The following is a 22,824-nucleotide window of genomic DNA, read 5'->3' as shown; positions in this document are numbered from 1 at the left end:
TCTATCTTTTCTCTTTTGAAGTTGGGGTTCTGTTACTACCGTATTCATGTTAACACGTAGTATACAATATGTATTTAAATAACATATTTGTTTCTGTATTTACAGATGTTTAATTTTCAGTCTAAGAACTATGATATATTGATGATAACACTATACTACTACTCATTATTGGTTGAAGTACAGATAAAGGCCTATGGGTGGTGCAAAGTCACCCAGCTGCGCGACACTGACTGCGCTCCTCCGCGCCGCCAGAGGGCGCTCAGAAGAGGAAGGAGCCCACCGGAAGCTGACGACATTAAAACACACAACAGAAGCCTGACTTCGGAAGCAGCCATTAAGTCAACGAAATACACACATTTCTCGGCTGAAATTGGTTTGTTTCTAAGATTATATTGATTTTACATTTTTTTTATTAGGAAAATGGGAAGGAGCCGGAGTCGAACTCCTCCAAGAAGAGGTAAGAAACGAAAAGGAAGTTGGCTAATTCAGCTAACGTTAATACTAACCGCTAGCTATCTACGTATGTTCAGCTTGTGACTCTGTTTCATCGTATTTTACACAGTGAACGATATTCCTGTTCATAACATAGTTAACGCTTTTCCTTTTCTTCATGACTTCTTAAAGCGTGACTCGTGTAAAGCGTCGTTGTCGCCTTTCTACGTTAAGTCACATAAAAACAAAGTTCAAGATGTTTTGCCGAATTCATTGTAAGTTTGACGCATTTCTGAAGTTGTAAGTTATATATGACTGGTTTTGTAATTGGAACATTTAACTGTTTTTTTTAAAGCATATTAAGTTTGTTATTAACACAGTGGAGGAGCCTGGGCTATTCTGGTCTCTGATTAGGCCAGTACACGTGGTACAATGTTAGATATACTAGCCTGTTTCAATAAACTTTATTTCTGCAGCCCTGATGTCATGTTTTCTCGAGACTATGTCTCTGCCAGTAATGCGAACATTGACAGGTTTCCACATTTGACAGGTTTCATATCGATATGAAACCTGTCAAATTCATATCAATATAATGTTGATGGTGTTCAACAGTGCAACACTCCTGTTCCAACTTTCTCAACCACGTACAGGTTGAACTGCACCTCATGAAGCAGGGTGTGCATGTAAATTATGAAAGAACGGTATGCTAATCTCTTTTTTTCACACTCAGTTCCTGAAGTGATCAAAAGGTAGTGATTTGAAGGAGGGAAGTGTATCTTGACAACACTAGTATCTGTAATTATATCAACAATAATGTATACACGTTGAGGCAGTGTTTCAAATCCTGTTTCTTCTCCACTTAACAGTTGAAATGATTCACTTGACTTCTGGCAGGCATTTTTAAATATGTCTTTGCATAAGAAACCTGTACATACAAAACTCAGTTGGACTGGTGCCAATGACATGTATACATGTGTCAAGTGTAGCCTATTCAAAACGGAAGAGAAGCTCTTAAATTCACTGTGTAGAGAAGAATGTTAATATGTGGACGTCATTATGCCCCTGTTAACCACCAGTTTAATGCTAATGTAATCTTGTTTACTCCTTTACAGCAGAGAGAAGGCGTTCCCGCTCTACTTCCCGGGAACGTGAGCGAAAGCGAAGAGAAAGGGATCGCTCTCGTTCTCGAGACCGGGATCGAGATCGAGAGAGGCGGAGAAGTCGCTCACGATCTCCTCACAGGAGACGTTCAAGGTGCGTTAACACCTTCTCTCTTCTCTTTGCCACAAGAGATTATGTATGCACACACACTTATGGCTGCAGTCATTCCTTTTATGCTAAAATTTCATTCCTAAATAATAAAGGTTTAGGCTATATAGTGCCACCAAATACCACTCTAGTAAATTGTCTGAAAATGTGTGTTTGAAGTACACTTTTGGTAATCTTTGCCCTTTTGAGAACAAGCATGTGTATCTGCAAGCTTTAAAACACTTACACAAATCATAAAGAACAATAATCTCAATAAGGCGCTAAAGTGTCTGACCTCAGTAGTCGTGGTAACCCCTCCACCTCCCCATTCCTTCTACAGGTCTCCCCCCAGACGTCATCGCTCCACTTCCCCCTCTGAAGAGGACAAAGATGCTAAGGAAAAGACAAAGACAATTACGATCTCTGGTATTGAAATTATCAATTTCCCTATTTGCTAAATATACATGACTTATAGAGTACATTCAGCCTTTTCTATGCTTTTGACATTAACGTTTTTGCCAAAATTCTACAGAGGAAGACATGGAGGGCAAAACGGAAGAAGAAATCGAGATGATGAAATTGATGGGATTTGGTTCCTTTAACACCAGCAAGGTAATAGCACGAGGGCGTCCTACGTTCTGCACCCTCAAGGAGGTGCAGTTTATTTCAGAACAAGTTAATTCCTCAGCTGAACTGAACATAGGCATACTTGTGCATATCAATTCATTACAGTTGTGCTTAAAGTATCAAAGCATTATAAGAATTGCATTCTATGTAGCTCCTGGTTATGTAATGGTCACTATTCATATTCACATGCTTCTTTTGACGGTATGATGAAGGTCATGCGTCCATATTTAGGATGCATCTTTTTTTCTGGACAAGCTAGCTATCCCTCAATATATCCCCCTTAATTTACATAATTTATGGTATATGCAACTGCTGCACAGTAAAATCCTTCCAATGGCTTTCCCCTGTTTGATGCTTTTTTTGTGACGCAGCTGCAAATATGTGATGTTGAAGGAAGTATGGAGTTAGCCACTGAAATAAAACTCCTTTGTTAAGAGAAGTGTTCGAACAAAACTTTGGTTCAGAGCATTGAAACAGTTCAGTAATATAGAAATACATGGAATATTGTTTCTTTTATCTGTCGAATACAATTTTAAACCTGCCATCATGGTTGTCCAACATGACTCATTGTATAGTCCAATCTCAACCTGATTCAGCGTGACATTTTAGCTTTATGATTCTTGTTGTAGTTTTGGGAATACTTATCTTTCAGTATATTTTTTTGTGTACATTATAGGAGCAATGGAAGTTAAGCAGAGACTACTACATTTTGTTAATATGTTCATATTTAACTTAATCTGTAATACATGATGTTGTGTAACAATGTTTTCAAACAGGGAAGGAAAACTGATGGATCAGTCAATGCGTTTGCTATCAATGTGAGCATGAAGAGAAAATACAGGTATGTCAACAAAACATATGTTTCTAGTTGTACAGAAGTGTTTGTTGGTTGTGCAGCATCGCAACAACTGGAATTGTTTCACAAGCCCATGTTTCTATTATATATTGATAATTTTAAAATTATTGTCCAAACCCCAGTTTTCTGTGGAGTTAAAGTGTCAACTTTTCAGTCCCCTCACAGTGAGCGCTCTCAGACTCATCCACTGTCATTGTAGCCAATCACCTCTGCAGGTGTTTCTATGCGAAGATCCCCGCTCTCCTATTGGTGCTTGATGATGTAATCTGTAAGTGTTGCGAGGGTAACAGTGATGTAATGTTTTCTTTATTTTTTTTAGGCAGTACATGAACAGAAAAGGTGGGTTCAACAGACCTCTGGACTTCATCGCCTAAAAGTGTCCACAACACATTGTGATACCTGAGAAGCTAAACGCCGTTCTCCCCTTCATATTAGTGGATGATATTGTGTTATTTCAATCTTCTTTTGTGTTATATGACAACTTTGTGAATACTGTTTTCTTTCTTTTTACAAGTTGGTCTGCTAGCGATACTCAGCTTTGTTGGAAAATGGACAGAAGTAACAATGCATGTAATTTTGTGTAGTTTTATTTGAAATAAAGTCATTTTTAAAATGTGTTTCTGCAGTCTTAATTATGCAAAATAAATCAAATGCCATAATGTGCCGGGACAGGTACTCTCATGTAGGTGTCAATGTTTTAATGGTAACATTTTTAAATTGTTCAATGTGAATTTAGTACCAGTCCTATGGGATCTAAAGCAACAGATAATATAATTACTGTGTAATGCATTATGCAGTCAGATATCTGCAGTCAGATATTTTTCTTGTTTATGCATTCTTGTGCTGATGTGTTGTTTTTGGTAGGTGTCACTGAATTTCATCTATTTTGGTGTTCTGTGTGAACCTATAAGATTGGCTTGATTCTTCAATTATCAAACAAAGGTCGTCTTCTAGCAAATATACCCGGTTTTTTTAGTTAAGATCCACGTATTTTCCCCGCTTTAAAATAGGCATCAGTCTCATTTTGTAGCAGTCTTTTACTGACATGTTTTGGCGAAAACAGTGTGTGTGCGTCTGCGCGGATGCATTCTTTATGATTGGAGAAGCAAGAGACCAATAACAAGATAACATGTGAATCTGGCCAATGGCTGAACACACAATAAGACAAACAACACCATGGGAGCCAATCATTGCCATACACCGCGAAACAGCATGGCAGAGAGGCGTGTCTTTATTCAGAAGCAGGCGTTGTCACTTTAGCTCGTGCTCATCGCGACCAATGGCTGACGAGTTTCAGGGAGCGGCCAATCACGGTACACGACTGTGTTCGGCAGAAACTGTGTCCATTTTGGCTCAACGCAGTGTGCCTTCGCCAACGGAATCAAAGGACCAAAATGGCTGCACCAGGTTGGCAGTGGCAGTCAGCGCCGACCGTCTCCACGAGTGACGGCGTAAACGCCCAATAGGAGCGCGAGTTGTTACGGCCAGTACCCAATCACATCGCTGCACACAGGAGCTTTGTGGCAAAGTACAGTAGTTTCCAGTCGTCCAGATCAACAAGCCACTATTTTGGAAGCAGTTTGATAAACACTCACTGTTCCTCAGTTGATGTCAGTCGCTATCTGCGTTTCCAGCAGGGACGTTTTTCGCGCATTCAGCGATAAGCCAGCACAAAACTAGCCAGCCACACAGCCCTGAACCGATAAGGTTGGACGACATCGTCAGCTGAACTTTAAAGACAACTAACGTTCTCTCGTTTTTCTATAATTTCCACATCAGACAAGACAAGCAAACGGTCTTGTTTTCTGACTGGCTGACAATATACACAACCGAGCAAGCGAGAACGTTTCATCGTTAATCTGGCAACTTGTCACGAGCGCTAAACGTTAGCCAACTTCTCTTTTTTTCTTCACCAAACAGAGCAATACTCGGCTTATTTTTTACGACTAGCAATTATTTTTCTTAACCAGCGGGGTTTTTTTTTCTATCGAAGACCTTAATAGAAAACCGTTGATTTTTTTTTTACATAACTAATTGCTGAACAAAAAGGCCAAAGCAACATTAGCTACTAAAGAAGTGTGAGCCTCAGCTAACAGCAAACCCTTAACGTGAACCATTTCTAACAATCATTAAGGAAGAGGTCAGTCCTTCGTTAACTGATCGGTGCTGTTTTCAGGACATTTAACCAACTTAGCCCGTTTGTTGCCCTTTAACGGTCACTCTCGCCTTTAAAAAAAATCCCCAAAACTCAACTGTCGGAACAGCAAGCCATCTGAGAAGGAGCCCAGTGGTAGGATCTAAGGCAAGTTGTGTAGTCACAGAAGCCCTCATCGGATTGTTATATTATCAGTATTATTGCTGAAAATGGCGGCGATCGGAATGGTGCAGATGTTGATCGAAGCAGCCGAGTACCTTGAGCGCAGGGAACGAGGTAAAGTGTATTGTTTTCTACGGTCTGTTTTCTGTATGAACAATGACAATGACCCCACTATCCTTAAATCACGCTATTGAATGCGCCTGACTTTTTTAAAGCTATTTTATAATCATGTTGCTGTCGTGTTTATTTTTTATATTAAGTAATCGAGTAATGTTATCGGATTTTGCAACCGCACAGCAGAATGCATCACCCAAAATAATAGGTGCTCACAAATATGAAATATTCAGACATTTGGTGATGTTGTCCAAATGTGCAAAAACATGCATTTTCCCTTTCTGATAATGAATAAAACAATGAATGCATATGTGGCAGATGCAGTCAGATGAGCACGGACACTGTTTTTGTGCAGGCCCCTCCTTTCCCTCTGTTGTGGTTTGCTAGTGGGGTTTATTCCAGTTCAGGATGACATCATTGTCCAGGCTGAGGGGAGAAACCACTGTATAAAGATACTGCGTGGAATCCATCAATTGCATCCCTGTACTTAAGCACAAGACATTGCTACTGAAGTCTAAAAGACTTAGGATCGATTGTGGTACATTTTGCAACCATTCTGTTTTTGCTTTATTTCACTGTGGCTATATTTTGTGCTGCCAAATATCTGGACACGTGACCACTATGTTGTTTGTTTGCTTGCAGAAGCCGAACACGGCTATGCCTCCATACCACCGTTCATCAGCAGCCAAGAGAGGGACAGCTTGAAAAGGAAAAGCAAAAGCAAGAAAAACACAAGTAGCAGGTAAAGGCATAGCAGCTCCTTGTGGCCAGAACATATACACTGTATAATTATTCAGCTCTGCAACAAGGCACTCATAATAACCCATCTTCAAGTGTGTCCCCACTGAGTGCAGCAACGCTCATTCATTGTTTACTGGATTTTTTTATTATTTTTTTTTACATTTTTACATTGCACACTTTCCCTTTTGTAGTGACATAATAACATAATTTTGTTTTACTTTTCTTTTTTTGTTGCTGCAATTAGATATATTTCAAACTCGAGTAATATGAAATTCAACTCACTGACGTATTTAAGAGCCTGTTAATACAATATGTGGCTGCATTTATGCGTCAATTGGGTTATGGCCTTGTTTGGACTACCACTTATCTTCAAAACATTGTGAGTGACAGCAGCAAACATCAGTCTGTCCGAGAGCGAATGGCCGCTCAAGGCATACTGGGTCAGTCAAGGTGACAGCAGACGACATTTCACAGAGGGAACATGTCCTGACAGCGCCAGTCAATAGACACTACTGCACACACTCATAGTTCTATAAATCAATCATTTCGGAACAGATTTATGTTGCATTCACACCCCACAAATCAATGTTCACTCTGTGATTAGATTTCCTTTTGTGTTTTATGTAATTGTGAAAAATTTGTTTGTGAAACTTGTTTGAACACACAGCTTCTGGTGCATCGATTCTTTCGATGGAGAGGATAAAGAAGCTTCATGATCGAAGGCAGCACGAGTGGGGCTTTATTCTATAGGACCTACAAGCTTTGAGTGTGTTTGTGTCCACCTGTATTTATTGGCATATGCACAATAGAAACACCACAAGTAAACTGCTAATTGGTGAGAAAAAAGTTTTAGACATGCTTTTAAGGTCAAAACATTGGCCCGGTAATAAAGAGAAGATGTAACGATGAGGAAAATGTATATTGGGTGACCTGCTCCTTCAGACACATCATTAGCATATTTCTTCCACAAGCGACCCGCCATACCGAGCCATCTTTTCATTATGTTATGACTTACGGAAGAGCAGAGTGGCAGCGGGGTTGATAATGATGTTAACCAAGCAGCAACCTCTTGTTCTGAAAAGTGAAGCCAATTTCAGCAGTGCCTTGAACGTGCATTCTTTCTAATAGCCTGCAGGGAGCGACTCTTCTGGTTGCAAATACCGTAGAAACCAAATTGATTAGGAGTCTATGCGAAAATTATCCTACTTTTCACTTGATTTATCACCTCAGTAAACGTGAGTTTGTTGTTTCAATCACTAGTTTCAAGTCTTCAGCGGCGTGGTGCGGGCGAGAAGTTGTCTGTGTTTTGTTCATTCGACTTTAACCCTTTCACAGTGTCTTTTCAGTTCATAAAAGTTCAGCGTAACATTTTGGTTTGCCTAAAATACCTTTTTTAGCGTTGAGTTGCTCTACCCTTTCTGGTTCACTCCTGGTTCTAAAAAAACAAGATGGTGACAGACAGTCAAAATGCCAAACTCAAGGCTTTAAAACTGCATCCCACTAGCCAATGAGTGTTGTGACAGTGACTACATTTACTTCTTAATAGTCTTTGACATTTAACCCACTCAGTTTGATTGTAGATGGGTTGAACTCACAAGAGGTACGTCGGCTATGAGGGCCCACTGTACCTCAACAACTTCCACTGGAATGAATGCCGAAAACACAAGAGAAGGATATAAAGAAGTTAATATATAGGCCTCTTATCTTGTGAAACGCAATGTACAGTATACATCCAGCTGAAATAGCTGCAACTATGTACGTGACATTCTGAAACAGATCCTCTGGCATTAGGAATGCCCACTGCTGTGATTGATCAGGTGTGCAGAGGTGAGAGAGTGAGCATGATTTTAACTGCTCTCATGCTTTTGTTTTTAACTTTTGATACCCAACTGCTTCTGTCACTTGGCATGTTCAAACAAGGACAACATCATAAATGTCCTCAATGAGTTACTGTCCAAACGTGTGCTTGAGTTATCACTCCTTGCCCTTCCCTATCTGTGATGGCAGGTCTATAGACCTTGGATGACACCTTGTATACACTTGTATGTCTGAGAAACTTCTTGACCTAAAGTGTCCTCTGGGTGGCCAAGTATCCAATGTACATAGTACATAATGTGAAGCATGTCAATTGTGTTCATATATATGCCCGTTACCCCTCATAACCTAATGTACTTATGCAGCTACATTATCGACAGATCTAAAGATAGAAGACTGCTATACACAGACACTTGAGTGGTCCATACCGTCTTACCCGCCACTGGTTAATAAATTGAATATTTTTTTCAATTAGTGGTTTAGTACAATTTTTAAGAATTTAGGGAATAGAGTCTGTCAATTCACAGTGTCCAATGAAAAGTCTTCAATGTCATGTTTTGACCACGTGTCCAAAAACCAAAGATGTAATAGAATATATAAAAGTAGCAGCTACAATGAGAGAATGTAAAATGAATGAGCATTAGATTAATTGAGTCATCTGCCAAAAGGATTTAAGAAATCAGAATAATAACCTGCATTTCATTGTATAAATGCGTAGGCGTGTAAATACTGCTCTTTTAAAAGAACTTGTCGATATACAAATATTCAGTCAGGAATTTGTTTGTTGAGCTTAACTTAGTCGATTGAGTGCAGCAGGAATATGTCATAAAACCTGTACATGAGTCAGCAATTCTGCACTTTTGAACCTGTCAATGATTTTGGTTAGATGTCTGAAAAAGGTCTTGTGTTTAACACAAGGTGAAGATAGTTTAATGTTATGTTTTTTTACCATTTTATTTCTTTAACCACAAGTTTATGTTCAGCAATCCTTCTATGATCGTCTATGAGTTTTTATTCAGCTATTGCTCATTACTATTCAAGGGCAGCTGAGCTGCACTTGTTATTAATAAGGGTCTTCTGCTCAGCTTGGATTATTTGATGTGGTCTGGTGTGAAGCTGGCTCGTGATCATTAATAGGCAGACCCGCACTATGGCTGAATGAATTTGTCTCTTTGGGGGGGAAGGTAGGATTTCTGACAGACGAGAGGGGACTATTAATTGATCAGGCATAATACGTTATTTTGTTGCGTTTGAGACTTGGTGAAAGTAGGCAGCCATGTTTGTATGTATATGCATTTGCATATGTATATATGCATATACTGTATGTACCACTCAAACCAGCTCCATCAGTTTCTGTTTAACCATGGTGTGGGTAGTGGGGGAGGGGAGTCACTGTGGTTCAATGGCGTGTATGTGTTCATGTGTGTCAGTAGTAGTGACTCCCCCATCCCCCTCATCTCTCTCCCACTTGTGTTTTCTCTCTCAACTCACCTCCTCCATCCCTCTGTGTCTTTCCTGCTCTGTTCTCTCTCTTGGCAAGCGGTGGAGAGCTCCAGCTTCTTCATTTCATAGGTCCTCCCCCACACTCCACACACAACACAGTGCAGCTCCAGTGCTCTATGATCTTGCCATCCATGTTGGGCAAGCAACGCACCATACTCACCACCCTGTGTTGTTGCTCGGTCGCTACAGCGAGTCTTCAGAAATGAAAACGGGTCGATAGTAGAATAATGTTGAAGAGTCTAATTGTCTACAATTCAGTTCTCCAGTTTAATCTGATAATCTCAAATTTTCTCTATCATGGGTCCCCAAAGAGATAATAGCAAACAGACCCCATGTAGTGCGGCCGTGTCCAGGGATCTGTCAGGGAAGATTGAATGTCAACACTGTATGTGGAGACTCAAACTTATTATTAGAATAGTCATTCATTTTCTTGACATCACCCTGACTAGTCAGTACCAAGTGACACAGCCCATCACTGTCATTTTCAGGAGACACAGAAGCTGCGATCATAGCTGCGATGAGCAGTTTCACAATGATTCAAGAGTTAAGAGTCCCTCTGATTGAGGGACCAGACTGACTTGGAAGCCTCTCAAAAGAAAATGTGTGTTTCATACTACCATTCTCTTATTTTTGCAGTGTTGGACATCAATCCTGTCTTTAATAGTAACTTTAGAGCAATGTGTTGATGTAGAAATAGAGCAACCCATACATAATAGGGGTAAGGTTATGGGGCCAAGGCCGGAGGTGGGGATGTGCCCGAAATGTAGCCTGAATAAGTGGGATCATTTCCCTGCTAGAGCTGTTATGTCACCAGCGGCTGTCTGCCCTGCACAGGAATGCACACACTGGCTGGAGGGGGTCAAGTGAGATAGAGAGCACATTAAGCTGAAACAAGACGATACACACACACACACACACACAGGCACACACACACACAGGCACACACACACACACAGGCACACACACAGGCACGACACCCATTGCGGTTCAGAGGTTGCAATGTTGGAAGACATTATCTTTGAGCTTGGTCCTGACAGTAAGTTGAAACATTGAGGTGAATTAAGGTGTGAGTGCGTGTGAGTGTCCTCGGTGGATCTCGGCCATGGCTTGGGCACCATGTCGAGCCCAGCAGAGCTGAAGGTGCAGATAGGCTATTTTGGGACCTGGGGTGAGTGGGTCAGGTGGAGGTTGAGGAGGAATGCTGAAGGGGATCTCTGCCTCAGCGACGGTGCATTGCTGTCCTTCCATTCTGTCTTCGTACCTTTTTTACAGAACAATAACAGCCTGGAACAGGCTGTGAGAAAGAGCGCTACTGCAATGCAGAAGTCATTCTGGCCGCGAGCACACACACCTCCATCTTTCAGTTTACCTTCAGCACTGTGTCCTCCACCACCCCCACCTCTCTCAGTACAACATGCACAGTGGATAATCGGGCAGTTTGAGGGGGCATAGTCCCTCGCTTCTGTTTGTAGTTACTGTTGCTATGTTTACCCCTGGCCTCTTTATTACGTATTTAAGTGGGGTCCTTAAAAAAGCACACGTGTCCTCTGGAAAACGAGCCACAGGCAGCAGAATGATCAGCCTGTTTTTCGTACAATCTCAATTTGTCAGCCGTTCTGACTGCTCAAAAACTCCCACACAGCCTTTTCTGCCTCTTTCACTCCTGTGCTGTAAGGCCTTGGATTGCTCTGATGGCACACAAAGAGGAAACCCTGTTTGACCCTAGAACAAATAGTAACACCATGAGTGACGTTAGGTTTATTTCATCCGGTATAATGTACCTGATGATAAATTAAATTACAATACAAGGCAAATTGAAGTACTCTTCTTTTATTTTACCCTATAGAACTTCTCATAAAAAGAAAAACGGGTATCATGTGGGGGAACCTGAATAAAGACTCAAAAATCGGGTGAAAAATTAGGGAATCTTTAATGAAACATGATTTAAAAATATACATAATAGAGCTATGAACGTGTTCTTTGGTCCACCCATCCCTGGGACATGTGAGCTTTGTCCTGTGAAGGAAAAGTCTCCCTTTCACCCTCTATCACCGACGTCAGAACACGTACAGCAGTGATCGGAGCAGAGAGACACGCCCACCTTCAATAACGTCAGTGAGCAGCATGAAGCTTCACAAGGACCCACGCAACTCAGACAAAAGCAACACAATGAAAATTACGTAACCACAATCGTTCGTTCTAGGGTTAAACAATGTCTTTGTGACTGTGTGGTTTCTCATATACATTTTTATCTCCACAGGTCTACGCACAATGAAATGGAAAAGAACAGGTATGTAAAAATGTCCTGTGTGTGTTTGTGCACATTTGAACTATGTTCCTGTAAATTGTGTTGAATTAGAATGAAGAGATAACGGTAAATACTTTATTTTCATTTTGGTACTCAGGATAATAAGGTCATGATTAATTTTTTTAAAAAGAAAACTGAAAATGCCAAATGGATTTATATACATCAACATTATAAGCATGTTACATGCAGATATTAGTATTTAGCTCAAAACACCTTAGTGTCAAAGTCCAGCCTCACAGATGCTGCTAGCGTGGCTGTAGACTCCTGCTATGAAACACCACATTAATACATTTACTATAATCTTTTTTGCAAGATAATGCCACAGCTGTAATACCAGCCTGTTGAGTCAAAACATAAATCAAACTACTGTTATTCATCCAGAGTTCCTCAGGGACGGACACATTTTAGGCCAGAAAACTAATATGTATTTAATTAATGAAATGAGTTGGTCCCCGTCAGTCTCGGTGCTCCCAGCCTGCCTGTGCTAGTTCATCCAGAGCAGCAGCCCAGTGGACCGCTTGAATAATATATGGCACGGAGGGCTGTGCCATCTGCATGTGTGTGCATGAGCGTGTGTGGAGACACCTCAGGCCCAGCAGTAAGTCAAAATTACGACCACAGCCCGTCGTATTACACTTGACAACATTCACAGCCTTTAACCAGTTTATCCCACCAGTAGCTTGATGATATAAAGCCATCATAGGCAGATAGTGAATTACTCATGGCGACCTACTGCCAACAAAGCCAGAGGAGCACAGCAAGACCCATCCCCCTCTCTGGTAATATTGCCTCTGTGAAATCTCCATACATACATTCAAAGTCCTAATTTGTACAACTCCCCTACCCATCTGTCGTTGCACACAGAACGAAGAGCGTGCGGATGTTTACGTCCGCGTAACGCGACTCCAGCCACCACCACGCCTTTTTTTGCCTTCCTCCCAGCTGGTCATGAGCAGCTACTTTTGGGGGTCGGAAAGTGAGAGTGAGGACAGTCGTGTGTGCATTTGAAAAGGACACAATTCTGCTGCACACAAAAGCTTGTGGCTCCACATACACCTCATGTAATGACACACTGCGCTACAGCGACACTTCACAGAACAACCTGTTGGTGATTTAGCGTTGTGTGTTACAGCCACGCCTGCAGCGGTTTTCTAGCACTTCAACATTATGTGACTTGCGCTTTTTCCCCCCCGAGTCTGCTGCTCGGCAGGGTTGTTTAACGAACATTAGCTCGCCCTGCTGATTGTCAGAATAACACTGCCAAGGGCATGTCAATGTTATGTAATGGCAGTCCTCATGCCCTTTGGAATGAGTCAGCTGAGAAGCAGACACTTGGTTTCAGCAGCTGAACACCGTTGTGCATGGGTTTAGTATTGTAGCCTCAACTTGCCGAGCGTGTGTGTTTTTAACAGGGCGAGGGGCCACGATGGACTGGCCATCTGGAGCACTGGGCGTGTTCCCATTGGGCTGCTTGACAACTGGGGCCGCTGCAATGCAAAATACACACATTTTAGAAGAAAACACTGCTTGGATACAAGTAACCAAATGCTGTGTGCCATTTACTATTGATCCAGTTCATGCAAAAGCTTTGTTCATAGTCGCGCATGGCACCGCAGCGTGCACAAAGGCGTTTCCGCTCAACACGCTGTTGGTGTTTCTTTGAGACGTCAGATGGCGTACAAAAGAAAATCTATATAAAGATTCAGAAGACAATGAGTGTAACTGGCAAAAAGCCATAAACCGTAAACCCATATCTCATATTCATGGACGACTTGGTCACCTTTATACAATAAAAATAGGTTTATATAGAAAGCATTTTTGATAATGGTTTGATCTGTGAACTATTTAATTGACAGTCAGTGGTAAACACTGTTAGCCCGTCTGCACTGTTAGCACTGACATGCTCCCAATCTCCGGTCTGGCACCTTTAACAAACTTAGAGATGATCCATCATTTTAAACTATTTGCTTGTTCAAGGATTTAATGAAGGAACTAAACCTACAAAATTATAAATATTAGTTGTTTATTTGTTGAAAAAAAATGTATTGTCCAATTATTGTTTACATTAAGTGTAGGTAGCCTCAACTTGCAACTTGTATCGCTGGCTGGGTGTTGGTGGGCCGGTTTGAGTCTAAAGGTCCAGGGTTGTTTTTCATTCCCAGTCTGTTCCTGGCAAAGGATGAGAATATATTTGAGCGTGTCCTCTGCCCGCAGTGAAGTCAGTCTTACCATCCGATTTTGGATAAAGTCTTTCCGGCTGTGACGCTCGCGTCTGGATTACTTGCAGCAGACAATAAATGAACAACTCATTCAGCCAGCCCTCATCTGCCAAAAAAAGTTTTTTTACACTCACTCTCAGGAAGAGTCTGACGTACACACGCCCACGCGCTCCGGCACACAGACACGTACACACTCTGCCGAGCCCGGAGGTGTGTGTTGTGTAACAGCAGGTCAAGTGGTCGCAAACACCCACCAGACCGTGGCAACTGCCAAGGCTGCCTGCTTAGAGCGGCTGTGAACTGGGTTATAGGACAGCTCACATTAATAATGGGTGCAGATCTGAAAATATGTCAGTCAGTCTTTGGATTTCAGCACAGTTCTGTATAATAATTGTCAAATGAGGATTTACACTGTTCCTGGGAAATCCTTGCATCATTATGTAGTAATGTTGCAAACAGGAGAGTCTCATGATTCTACCTGTGCAAACCATTTAGTCACGACCGCTTATACGAATGAGTAACAGTCCCATCAAAATGCCAAAGCGCATTCACCGTGGCTCATAGACAAAGTACAAATTATTCATTGACATTTGACTGATATTTATTTTCTGTATCTTGCGACCCCAAAGTTGCATTCATACGTTCCTTTATACGTCTTTGCTACAGCCGACAATGTACCTGTCGTATTGAACATTCAAATATCTAACGAAAAGCTTGCCCAGATACACAATTCACTTACTCTGTAATCAGATTAAAATTAAAATGTTGTTGCATGTTATTAAGGCACACTTATAAGGCTGTTTGTGTATAGACGACTCCTTACATTTTAGAGGTTTAAGTTCTATTTTATAGCAAGCGCCTTCGTATGTATAACAAGAATCTACAGCCACACTCGCAGTTTTGTGAGATGGTACTGAGGCACATTGTTGCGTTGAGCTAATGCTAGAATCACAATGACAACATTCACCACCTTAGTTTTGAACATTAGCATGCTATTTCCTGATTAGCACTCTCAAAGTACATCAGAGGCTGATGATACAATGTGAAAGCAGGAATTTTGTGTCATAAACCAAAGTTGTAGACAAACTGAAATTTGAACCTGATGATAGTAGTTCATAAAAGGTTAAAGACTAAACAAGGTCATGACAATTCATCCTAAAGCAACATGAATGTTTGTACCAAATGTCAGTGCAATTCACTTCAATTTATTGGTATTAGTTTAGAAAAATTCAGCTTATTCATCGCTCTAATGATAAGTTTATTGCAGGCTTGCATCGATAACAAATCATGAAAAAAGAAATATAATAATAATTCAAGATGCACCCACTAGCCTTTTTTATTTAATGCTTTGCTTTCAACCAGATCTCATGGTCTTCATGAGTGGATGGAGTTGTCATGATGAGACGGCTCAGTTGGCATCAGACGACCAAAGCTCATTACTAAAGTATCACTTGATACCACTAGGATGGCGACCATGAGATCTGGTTGAAAGCTCCAGAAAGAAGTTGTGGACTGAAAGTCAACCGTTAGTTACTTACTTATTTATTTATTTTCCATTTCTAAGGCCAAGAATAAACTTGAATTTCAAGGCTTAAGAAATCACATACTTGTGTGTAACAGACTAGAAAGAAAAAAGCTAATCATGTTTGACAGTTTCTCTCTCTTTGTTTCTTCTCTTCTATCTTCAGGCGGGCAAATCTAAGGCTGTGTTTAGAGCGCTTGAAATCCCTCGTTCCATTAGGACCAGATGCCAACCGGCACACCACCCTCAGCCTGCTGATGAAGGCAAGAGATCATATCAAGGTGCGTTTATTCATGTGTGTATTTGTTTCCAAAATAATCAATCCAAAGAGGCACATATAGCACATGCAAATACAACTCAGGTAAGTTTACATTAAGGAGTTTAACAAAACAGGTGGGACGGATAAATGGTATAAAATTAAAAATATAATAAAAGTAAAAACTTTAAAAAGACATAACACCTAAAATAAAAGTGCAACATTAGTGCAGATCTACCAATTTAAATTAAAAGGTAGTCTTTAACAAGCATTAAGTTTAAATATAGTTCCAGTTGGTGCAAATCTTTTTTTGGTCAAGATGGATTTAATCTCATAACTAAATGCACCGTAACCATGTTTTGTTCTGACTCTGGGAACAGCTAGCTGTGGGATTCATATGGAAGAAGTAGGTCAGAGATGTATAAAGACTTTGAGCCATTTAATGATTTGTAGACTAGCTTTCTAATTTTTTTTTTACTTAAATGCAGTCAATAGGAGCCTCCACTTTTATTCTTTTGTCTTTGGCACCAAATACAATGATCTCAGTTTTGCCATTATTTAATGGAACATTCTGGTTCATTTAACCATTTAGTTGGTCAATGCATTGATAAAGCAAGTCTATTAGAGTACTATTGGTCAATGAACATGCTCAATTTGTGTCGTTGGTTTGCATGATTCTGCCTAACAGGGAGCATGTAGAGGTCTGAGGATGGAGCCTCGGGAAACTCAACATGTCCTCCTTGATTGCTTAAATACTGTCTTGTAGAGAAGACTTGAACCAACTTAGGACCACTGTGCCAGACAAGCCGGCCCAATGTATCACACTGTCAGACAATATCACATGCTCGACTGTCTCCAACGCAGCACTGAACTCACAGTCTCAGTGCGGTGGTAGGGTTAAAACACACACACACACAGAGCAACACGTTTTACATGTTCTGCTTGTGTTTGTTCTCTTCCCACCCTGCAGAGGTTGGAGGAGAGCGATAGGAGAGCTCAGCATACTGTGGAGCAGCTACAGCGGGAGCGGAGACACCTGAGGAGGCGTCTGGAGCAGCTTGGGGTGGAGAGGACCCGCATGGACAGTACCGGCTCCACTGGGTCCGAAAAGTTTGACTCTGACCAAGGTACACACACATAATGCACTCACTGTCCTCCATGAAAAAGTTAATTTATCAGGTGAATCCATGATGAGAGCCAGACAACAATAACACACACCGTAAATGACATACAGTCATATCCTCCCTTCAATTAAATTATGCAAAATACCACTGAATACTGTGAACCAATAGTACTGTGACCTGGTCCAATAGCTGTGCTTTATAAATGCAACAACTTGCTGCACTTTAAAACAATATAAATTTCTAATTATTATTATCAGGGTTTGATAGATGATTATCCCTTAATCACAGCTATGTGTCTTTTAGAAGAAGAAGAAACTTTATTTATCATATTACATACTTTTATTTATGTTTTTACAAACTTCAAATAGGTCTTCTGCATTCAACCCATCCTAAGCAGGAGCTATGGTATTCCAATGTTTTACGTTTCCTTTGCTCCAACAGAGGACCTGGACGTGGACGTGGAGGGGACAGACTACCTGCTGGGTGACCTGGAGTGGAGCACCAGCAGTGTGAGCGACTCAGGGGACGAGCGAGGCAGCCTGCGCAGCAGCTGCAGCGACGAGGGCTACTCCAGCGCCAGCCTGCTGCTCCTGCAGGACTCTCAGGAGAGGGCCAAGCAGTTAGGCTGCAGCCTATAGACGGCGCTGGTCACTGACCCAACACCATATTGCCCCCCCCCCCCCCCCCCTCTCCTACCTTAGATTGCCTCACCACTCCCTAATCTCGCTCAGACCTCATCATCTCGCCTCTGTCCCCCACTCTCTCCAAACATACCAGGATTGATCAAGTCTGAGTCCTCTAGTCCAGCTGGGCCTCCACAGACTTTCTGTTCCCACAACGATTTCCATCCAGACTTCAGCACCTCCAAGACACCCACCCTCCATCCAGCCCATCGTCAGCGGTCAGTCTTTAGGGTGTCCCCCAATCTGCTCGGCACCAATCAAACGAGTGGGATTTTAAAGACACTCCACCCCTCCGTCCATTCATCAGAAACACAACTTTCAGCCAGAGAATGTTACCACACAATATCCCACTGCCTCTTTTTCTATGCCTCAAGCACTTATGAGATTTCACCCCAACTTCACACATACTTAGACACACATGCACCCCTCCATCGCTGCAGCGAGACAGAGTCCTCCCTTAGGTGTGACACTGACATGATGTGGGGCTGTTTTTCCACCCCGCTCACCGGTCAACCATCTGTGCTTGGTACTTTGCACTTATGATTGCTTTTGTAAACAAAACAGTTTTTTTTTTGTTTTTTTTCAAATGCTGTCTCTAAAAACATAAAGCCCCCCTCCCCTCCTTACTACAGATGTTGCAGTAATGCTACAGGGTGTTGCAGTAATGTTACAGGATGAAGTGAGTGTTTAAAAAAACATGCCAGTCGTCTACTGCGCTGTCGTGACACTCCAGTATCACGATGTGTTGTGTTCGACTGTTTGGGCCGACACCAATACGTCTCGTAGTACCCAGGCATTCTCTGTCCACATCTGTCATTCAGAGGTAAAAAAAAAAAAAGTAACACAAAAACAAAACAAAAAGATTTGTGCGGCATGTGATTGTGCAGAGGAGATGAGGGGTGGTATTAGGGGTGGGTTTGATGTTTTCTGCCTCTCTCTGATGACTGTGGCGTTTTTACAGCATCCTTTTAACATAAATGTGTGTATGACATGTCTGAGCTTGGCAACGACAGAGGTCACAAGCAAGTTTGGAAACGTTTTAGCCCCAGCCTTCAGGCTGAACGCTGGTATATCTTGGCAGGTCGTGGGACATTTTTGCGCACTACTTCATCACTGCCCCGTTGACCAGGTATTAATAGGAAGGGAAGAGCCTATCCAAAAGAGCAGTCGAGAGACTGGAGCACATTCCATTATGACGAGAGGACAGGCAGGTGGGATTGAGAGCATAATTTGTTTTGCAAGGAGAGGTTCCTGACAATTATTTATGAAGGGAGAGTTCAGTTTGAGACGAGCCGAGTCAGCCTGAAAAAGAACAGGCTTTAACTTTTCCTTGGGTACACGCACTGTGTTCACACATGAAAAGCACTAAAATGTTAGAAAACCACAGATCTCCCCTCCTTGGCCACACCTATTTAGCTATGTATTGTTTCTGAAAAAATGTTCATGTAAATAGTTTACAGAAAGATCTCTATGTCTATCAACAAATGTATTTATTAGATATACTCAATATATAGATGAATATATAGAAATATATTTAATTAGTCATAGCTTATGGTCTTCTTGTGAGGTTTATTGAGAGTTTATAATGTGTAGTTTGTTTGCACAGCCTAGTCAATCCATAGAGTATTTATAAATGTCTCTTGTGCCTCGAGGCTTATGTGTCGAAAATGAAATGTTTTTTCTGTGGTTGATCATAATTTTTTAGCTGTTTTTAAAGCTATTCTGCCCATGAATGTGGGAATAAAACAACAACAAAAAAATTGAATAATTTATAAAAAATTGAATTAAAAAGTAGTGAAATGAGAGGAGCTGGTGGTCAGGTTGAGCGGTGGTGAGGATTCCTCTGGCAAAGCTGTGTTGCCTGTTCGCACATCTCCGCGCCTCGGGACCTCAAACAAAATGGCTGCTGAATTTAGCGTTTTGTTTGGTTCCAAATCATCACAGGCAGGGAGAGGATTGCAGCTTTTCGAATGTAGATGTCCTCATCCCTGCAGTGTAGCGGCACAGTGTCAATGGCACGTCCCTGCTCCTGCTTTCCACCACTTGCAAATCTCAGTTAACGCATGAAGACAAATCCGAAAAAAAAAAGGATCTAGGAATGTTTAGTGTTTGATTGTGGAATGCTGCTTTTTTTTTTTTTGGTCAACTCTAAACTTTTTCAAAACGGAGAGGTACTGTGTAGCCACGTTAACAGCGGGGGCGGACTAAAGGGGACATGTAACGAAAATAAGGTTTGAGTAGGCAGTTGTGTTCACGGAAAGACTTTGTGTGTGTGTGTGTGTGTGTGTGTGTCGGCGCTTGGGCGTGCGTGCGTGTGTGTCTGTGTGCTTGTGCGTGTTTCGTCACTGTCTTCAGAGAGAAATCTTTGGGGTGGGTGGTTCCAAGAAAAACAAATTGTAAGGCAAAATTCTGTTCTGGTTCTTTGTTCGTTTGTTTACTAGTTAAATGCAAAAAAAGAGAGTCTACTTTACAAAGACTTCATGTATTAACCTTTAAGCATTAATGTCTGTCTATGGGAGTCTACTGTTTTATCCTATTTTCCATCCGTGTGTGTGTGTGCGTGCGTGTGTGGGTCTCCACATGCTGCGTGGTCATCCACGGTGCAGGCAAGGCAGGTGTGCGTGGTGGGGCACGTATGCGCCAACGATCACCTGCATACTGTCGCTCTTCACCTCCACCCTTCCTCCCCTCTAAAAAACCCTGGTGCTCTCAGCATCTGCCTCAAAGAAGCAGGTGTGGAATCTCTCAAAGAACAAGACTACAGTCAGACCAGTTTAAGCTATCGGTTTCAGCTTCAGGGGGAACATGTGTTCATGTGTATATTTTATTTTTGCACAGTTTGTCCCTGCATACCAAGTGGCTGATAATGCCTTAAGAACAGACACGACCTAACAGAAGTATATGTATGAGTATATATGATATACATCAGCATGTATCACAAGGGCCATTCCTTTTCATTGTGACCGTCACTGGCGTGGTGCTTTCATGCGTTACACAACACACACACACACACACACACACACACACACACACACACACACACACACACACACACACACACACACTTAGCAACACACAACGTCATAGCTCCATGAACATCGTCGTCGCCTGCTGCCTTTCTCCTCAGAAAGGTCAAATGTATGTTTATTGAACAATAAGGAGGGAGTTTTGTGCACTTACTTTTTAAGAATTGGACAATTTTGACGCTGTCGTCTAAAGAAATCACTTCAATTGTGGAGAGAAAAGAAGAAAACCTTTGAAAATGAATCGTGGAGCAGCAATTTGTATTTGCCATTGATATTAAAGGAATAAAACATTTGAAACCCTTGTTTACCTACCTACCACCTTGTCACTGTCTTCATTTGTGGTTCAAGTCACAAAAGCCTGCATGGAAGGTTTTAACCATGCAGGCAGCCCAGCACACCCGTTTCTCATACAAAGAATAATCTTCATGGAGAGGTGGGATAGATGGTAATAAGGAGGATTTTGCACAGCAGATGAAAGGCGGCCTCCACAGGGAGCTTGATCCTCGTCAGCCATCCAGTGTTTTTCAGAGTAATCTGCTGGCCAAATCCCAGGTTTTTCTGATCACAGCCATCTGACTGCTGCTCAATAACCAAGACAAACAGCCAGAAAAAAGGGGGATGAGCATCTTGAAAAGCATCTCGCATCCCTTCTGGAGCTGTCTGCTGGGGGGAGGGGAGCCATAGGAAAAGGCTATTTTTCTCCCATCATGGAGAGTCCTAGTTCATTCATTGTTGGCTCCAGTACGATTTAAATATATGATAGGACATTACGAGCAAAAGGATTTGTAATGTCATGTTATTTCTGTCATTATTGAACAGCATTATAGTCGAGTGTCATATCAGATGCATCAACCGTGGTCTATAATGCCATCTTTACGCTTAATGGGTCATAAATTAGCAAGTTAACAGCATATTAATGAGTTATTTCAGTAAGTTTAGCGATGTATCTCTATGTTTTTGAACAACTCATGACCTCAAATATTTTCATTCATCTGTTAACGCATGCAACCTTTTAGTATGCGTAAATAGACGAGCAATAACCAAATCCCTGTAATTATTTGTATTAAAGTACAAACACACTGTTTTCTAGTGAGTTCCATATCGGTACACAACTGAACCCTCTGGCAACATATCAACAAATATCTGATAACATATCCTATAATATCAGCCATTGTTGAGAGCAGAGCTGTAATCCTGTAGACAAAACTGTGTCGAGGTCAAGACAGTGAGTCCGCTGTGTGGTGATGTCAAGGAAAGGCCTGAGAGAGGATCAGCACAAGGAAGTGGACTGGACGGCCTCTATGTGCTTGACTATAGTAGCGTGCACATTCTGGACCATTTCCATTTATATTGTTGAGATGTTAACTCTATCTATCTCTCTATCTATCTCTCTCTCTCTCTCTCTCTCTCTCTCTCAGTGTTGGTATATTATAATCCGTCCTTTCATCCTACTCTAAAGCACTTAAAAAGGTGTCCAACAAAAGACACACCGTGCGTTTAATCTGCACATGAAACACGAGACAGACACCGCAATGCAGTTCAGCGTGAGCCATGCCGACCGCGCTCCCGCAGAGAGTATTGACATGGCCTATCTGCTGGTGTGTGTGTGTGTGTGTTTATAGACATGCTAATGAAAGTAACTGAGTGGTGTAAGGAGGTGTGTTTTTGTGTGAGGGTCATAGACCGACTAACCGACCTACCAGATCCATAAAAAACATCAGGTTATCCGAGACCTACACACCCACCTTTTTTTGACCTTCGCCTTCGGAGTGCCCTGACCTATCTAGCGCACTCACACCTACGAACAAGCACACATGCACATGGGCATTCAGACATGTAGTGCAGGGAACACACCCGCATTACACACAGACACACACACACACACCAATGCATCACAATCAAACTGAAAAATGAGTCCAGCCTAGTTAGCAACGCAACACAAGGCTAACAGTTGAGAACAGCTAACATCACCTCAATCCATCTGAGCCCCGGTGGATTTCGTCACCTCAGCAGAAATCCTGCAGTAGCCAGAT

The 22,824-nt window shown here is 41.8% G+C and overlaps 2 protein-coding genes across 2 annotated transcripts; both read left to right on the top strand.

Annotated features, from left to right (window-relative positions):
• Positions 1-284: 284 nt before the first annotated feature.
• snrnp27 (small nuclear ribonucleoprotein 27 (U4/U6.U5)) lies at positions 285-3,780 on the top strand. Its single transcript, XM_068566244.1, has 6 exons — positions 285-457; positions 1,545-1,686; positions 2,021-2,106; positions 2,213-2,292; positions 3,084-3,148; positions 3,483-3,780. The coding sequence occupies exons 1-6, from the start codon at positions 421-423 to the stop codon at positions 3,535-3,537; spliced, it is 465 nt and encodes a 154-aa protein (XP_068422345.1). The 5' UTR covers positions 285-420; the 3' UTR covers positions 3,538-3,780.
• Positions 3,781-4,658: 878 nt separating this feature from the next.
• Positions 4,659-19,533, top strand: mxd1 (MAX dimerization protein 1). The gene is made up of 6 exons (XM_068604630.1): positions 4,659-5,594; positions 6,237-6,336; positions 11,914-11,943; positions 15,869-15,983; positions 16,929-17,085; positions 17,524-19,533. Exons 1-6 carry the CDS (start codon positions 5,528-5,530, stop codon positions 17,718-17,720), a joined length of 666 nt encoding a protein of 221 aa, XP_068460731.1. The 5' UTR covers positions 4,659-5,527; the 3' UTR covers positions 17,721-19,533.
• Positions 19,534-22,824: the final 3,291 nt, after the last annotated feature.

This window comes from Clinocottus analis, unplaced genomic scaffold (genome assembly GCF_023055335.1).
Source record: "Clinocottus analis isolate CAN_PGR_092001 unplaced genomic scaffold, fCliAna1.0.p SCAF_7, whole genome shotgun sequence".
Taxonomy (NCBI): domain Eukaryota; kingdom Metazoa; phylum Chordata; class Actinopteri; order Perciformes; family Cottidae; genus Clinocottus; species Clinocottus analis.
This window is presented reverse-complemented; position numbering and strand designations above follow the sequence as displayed.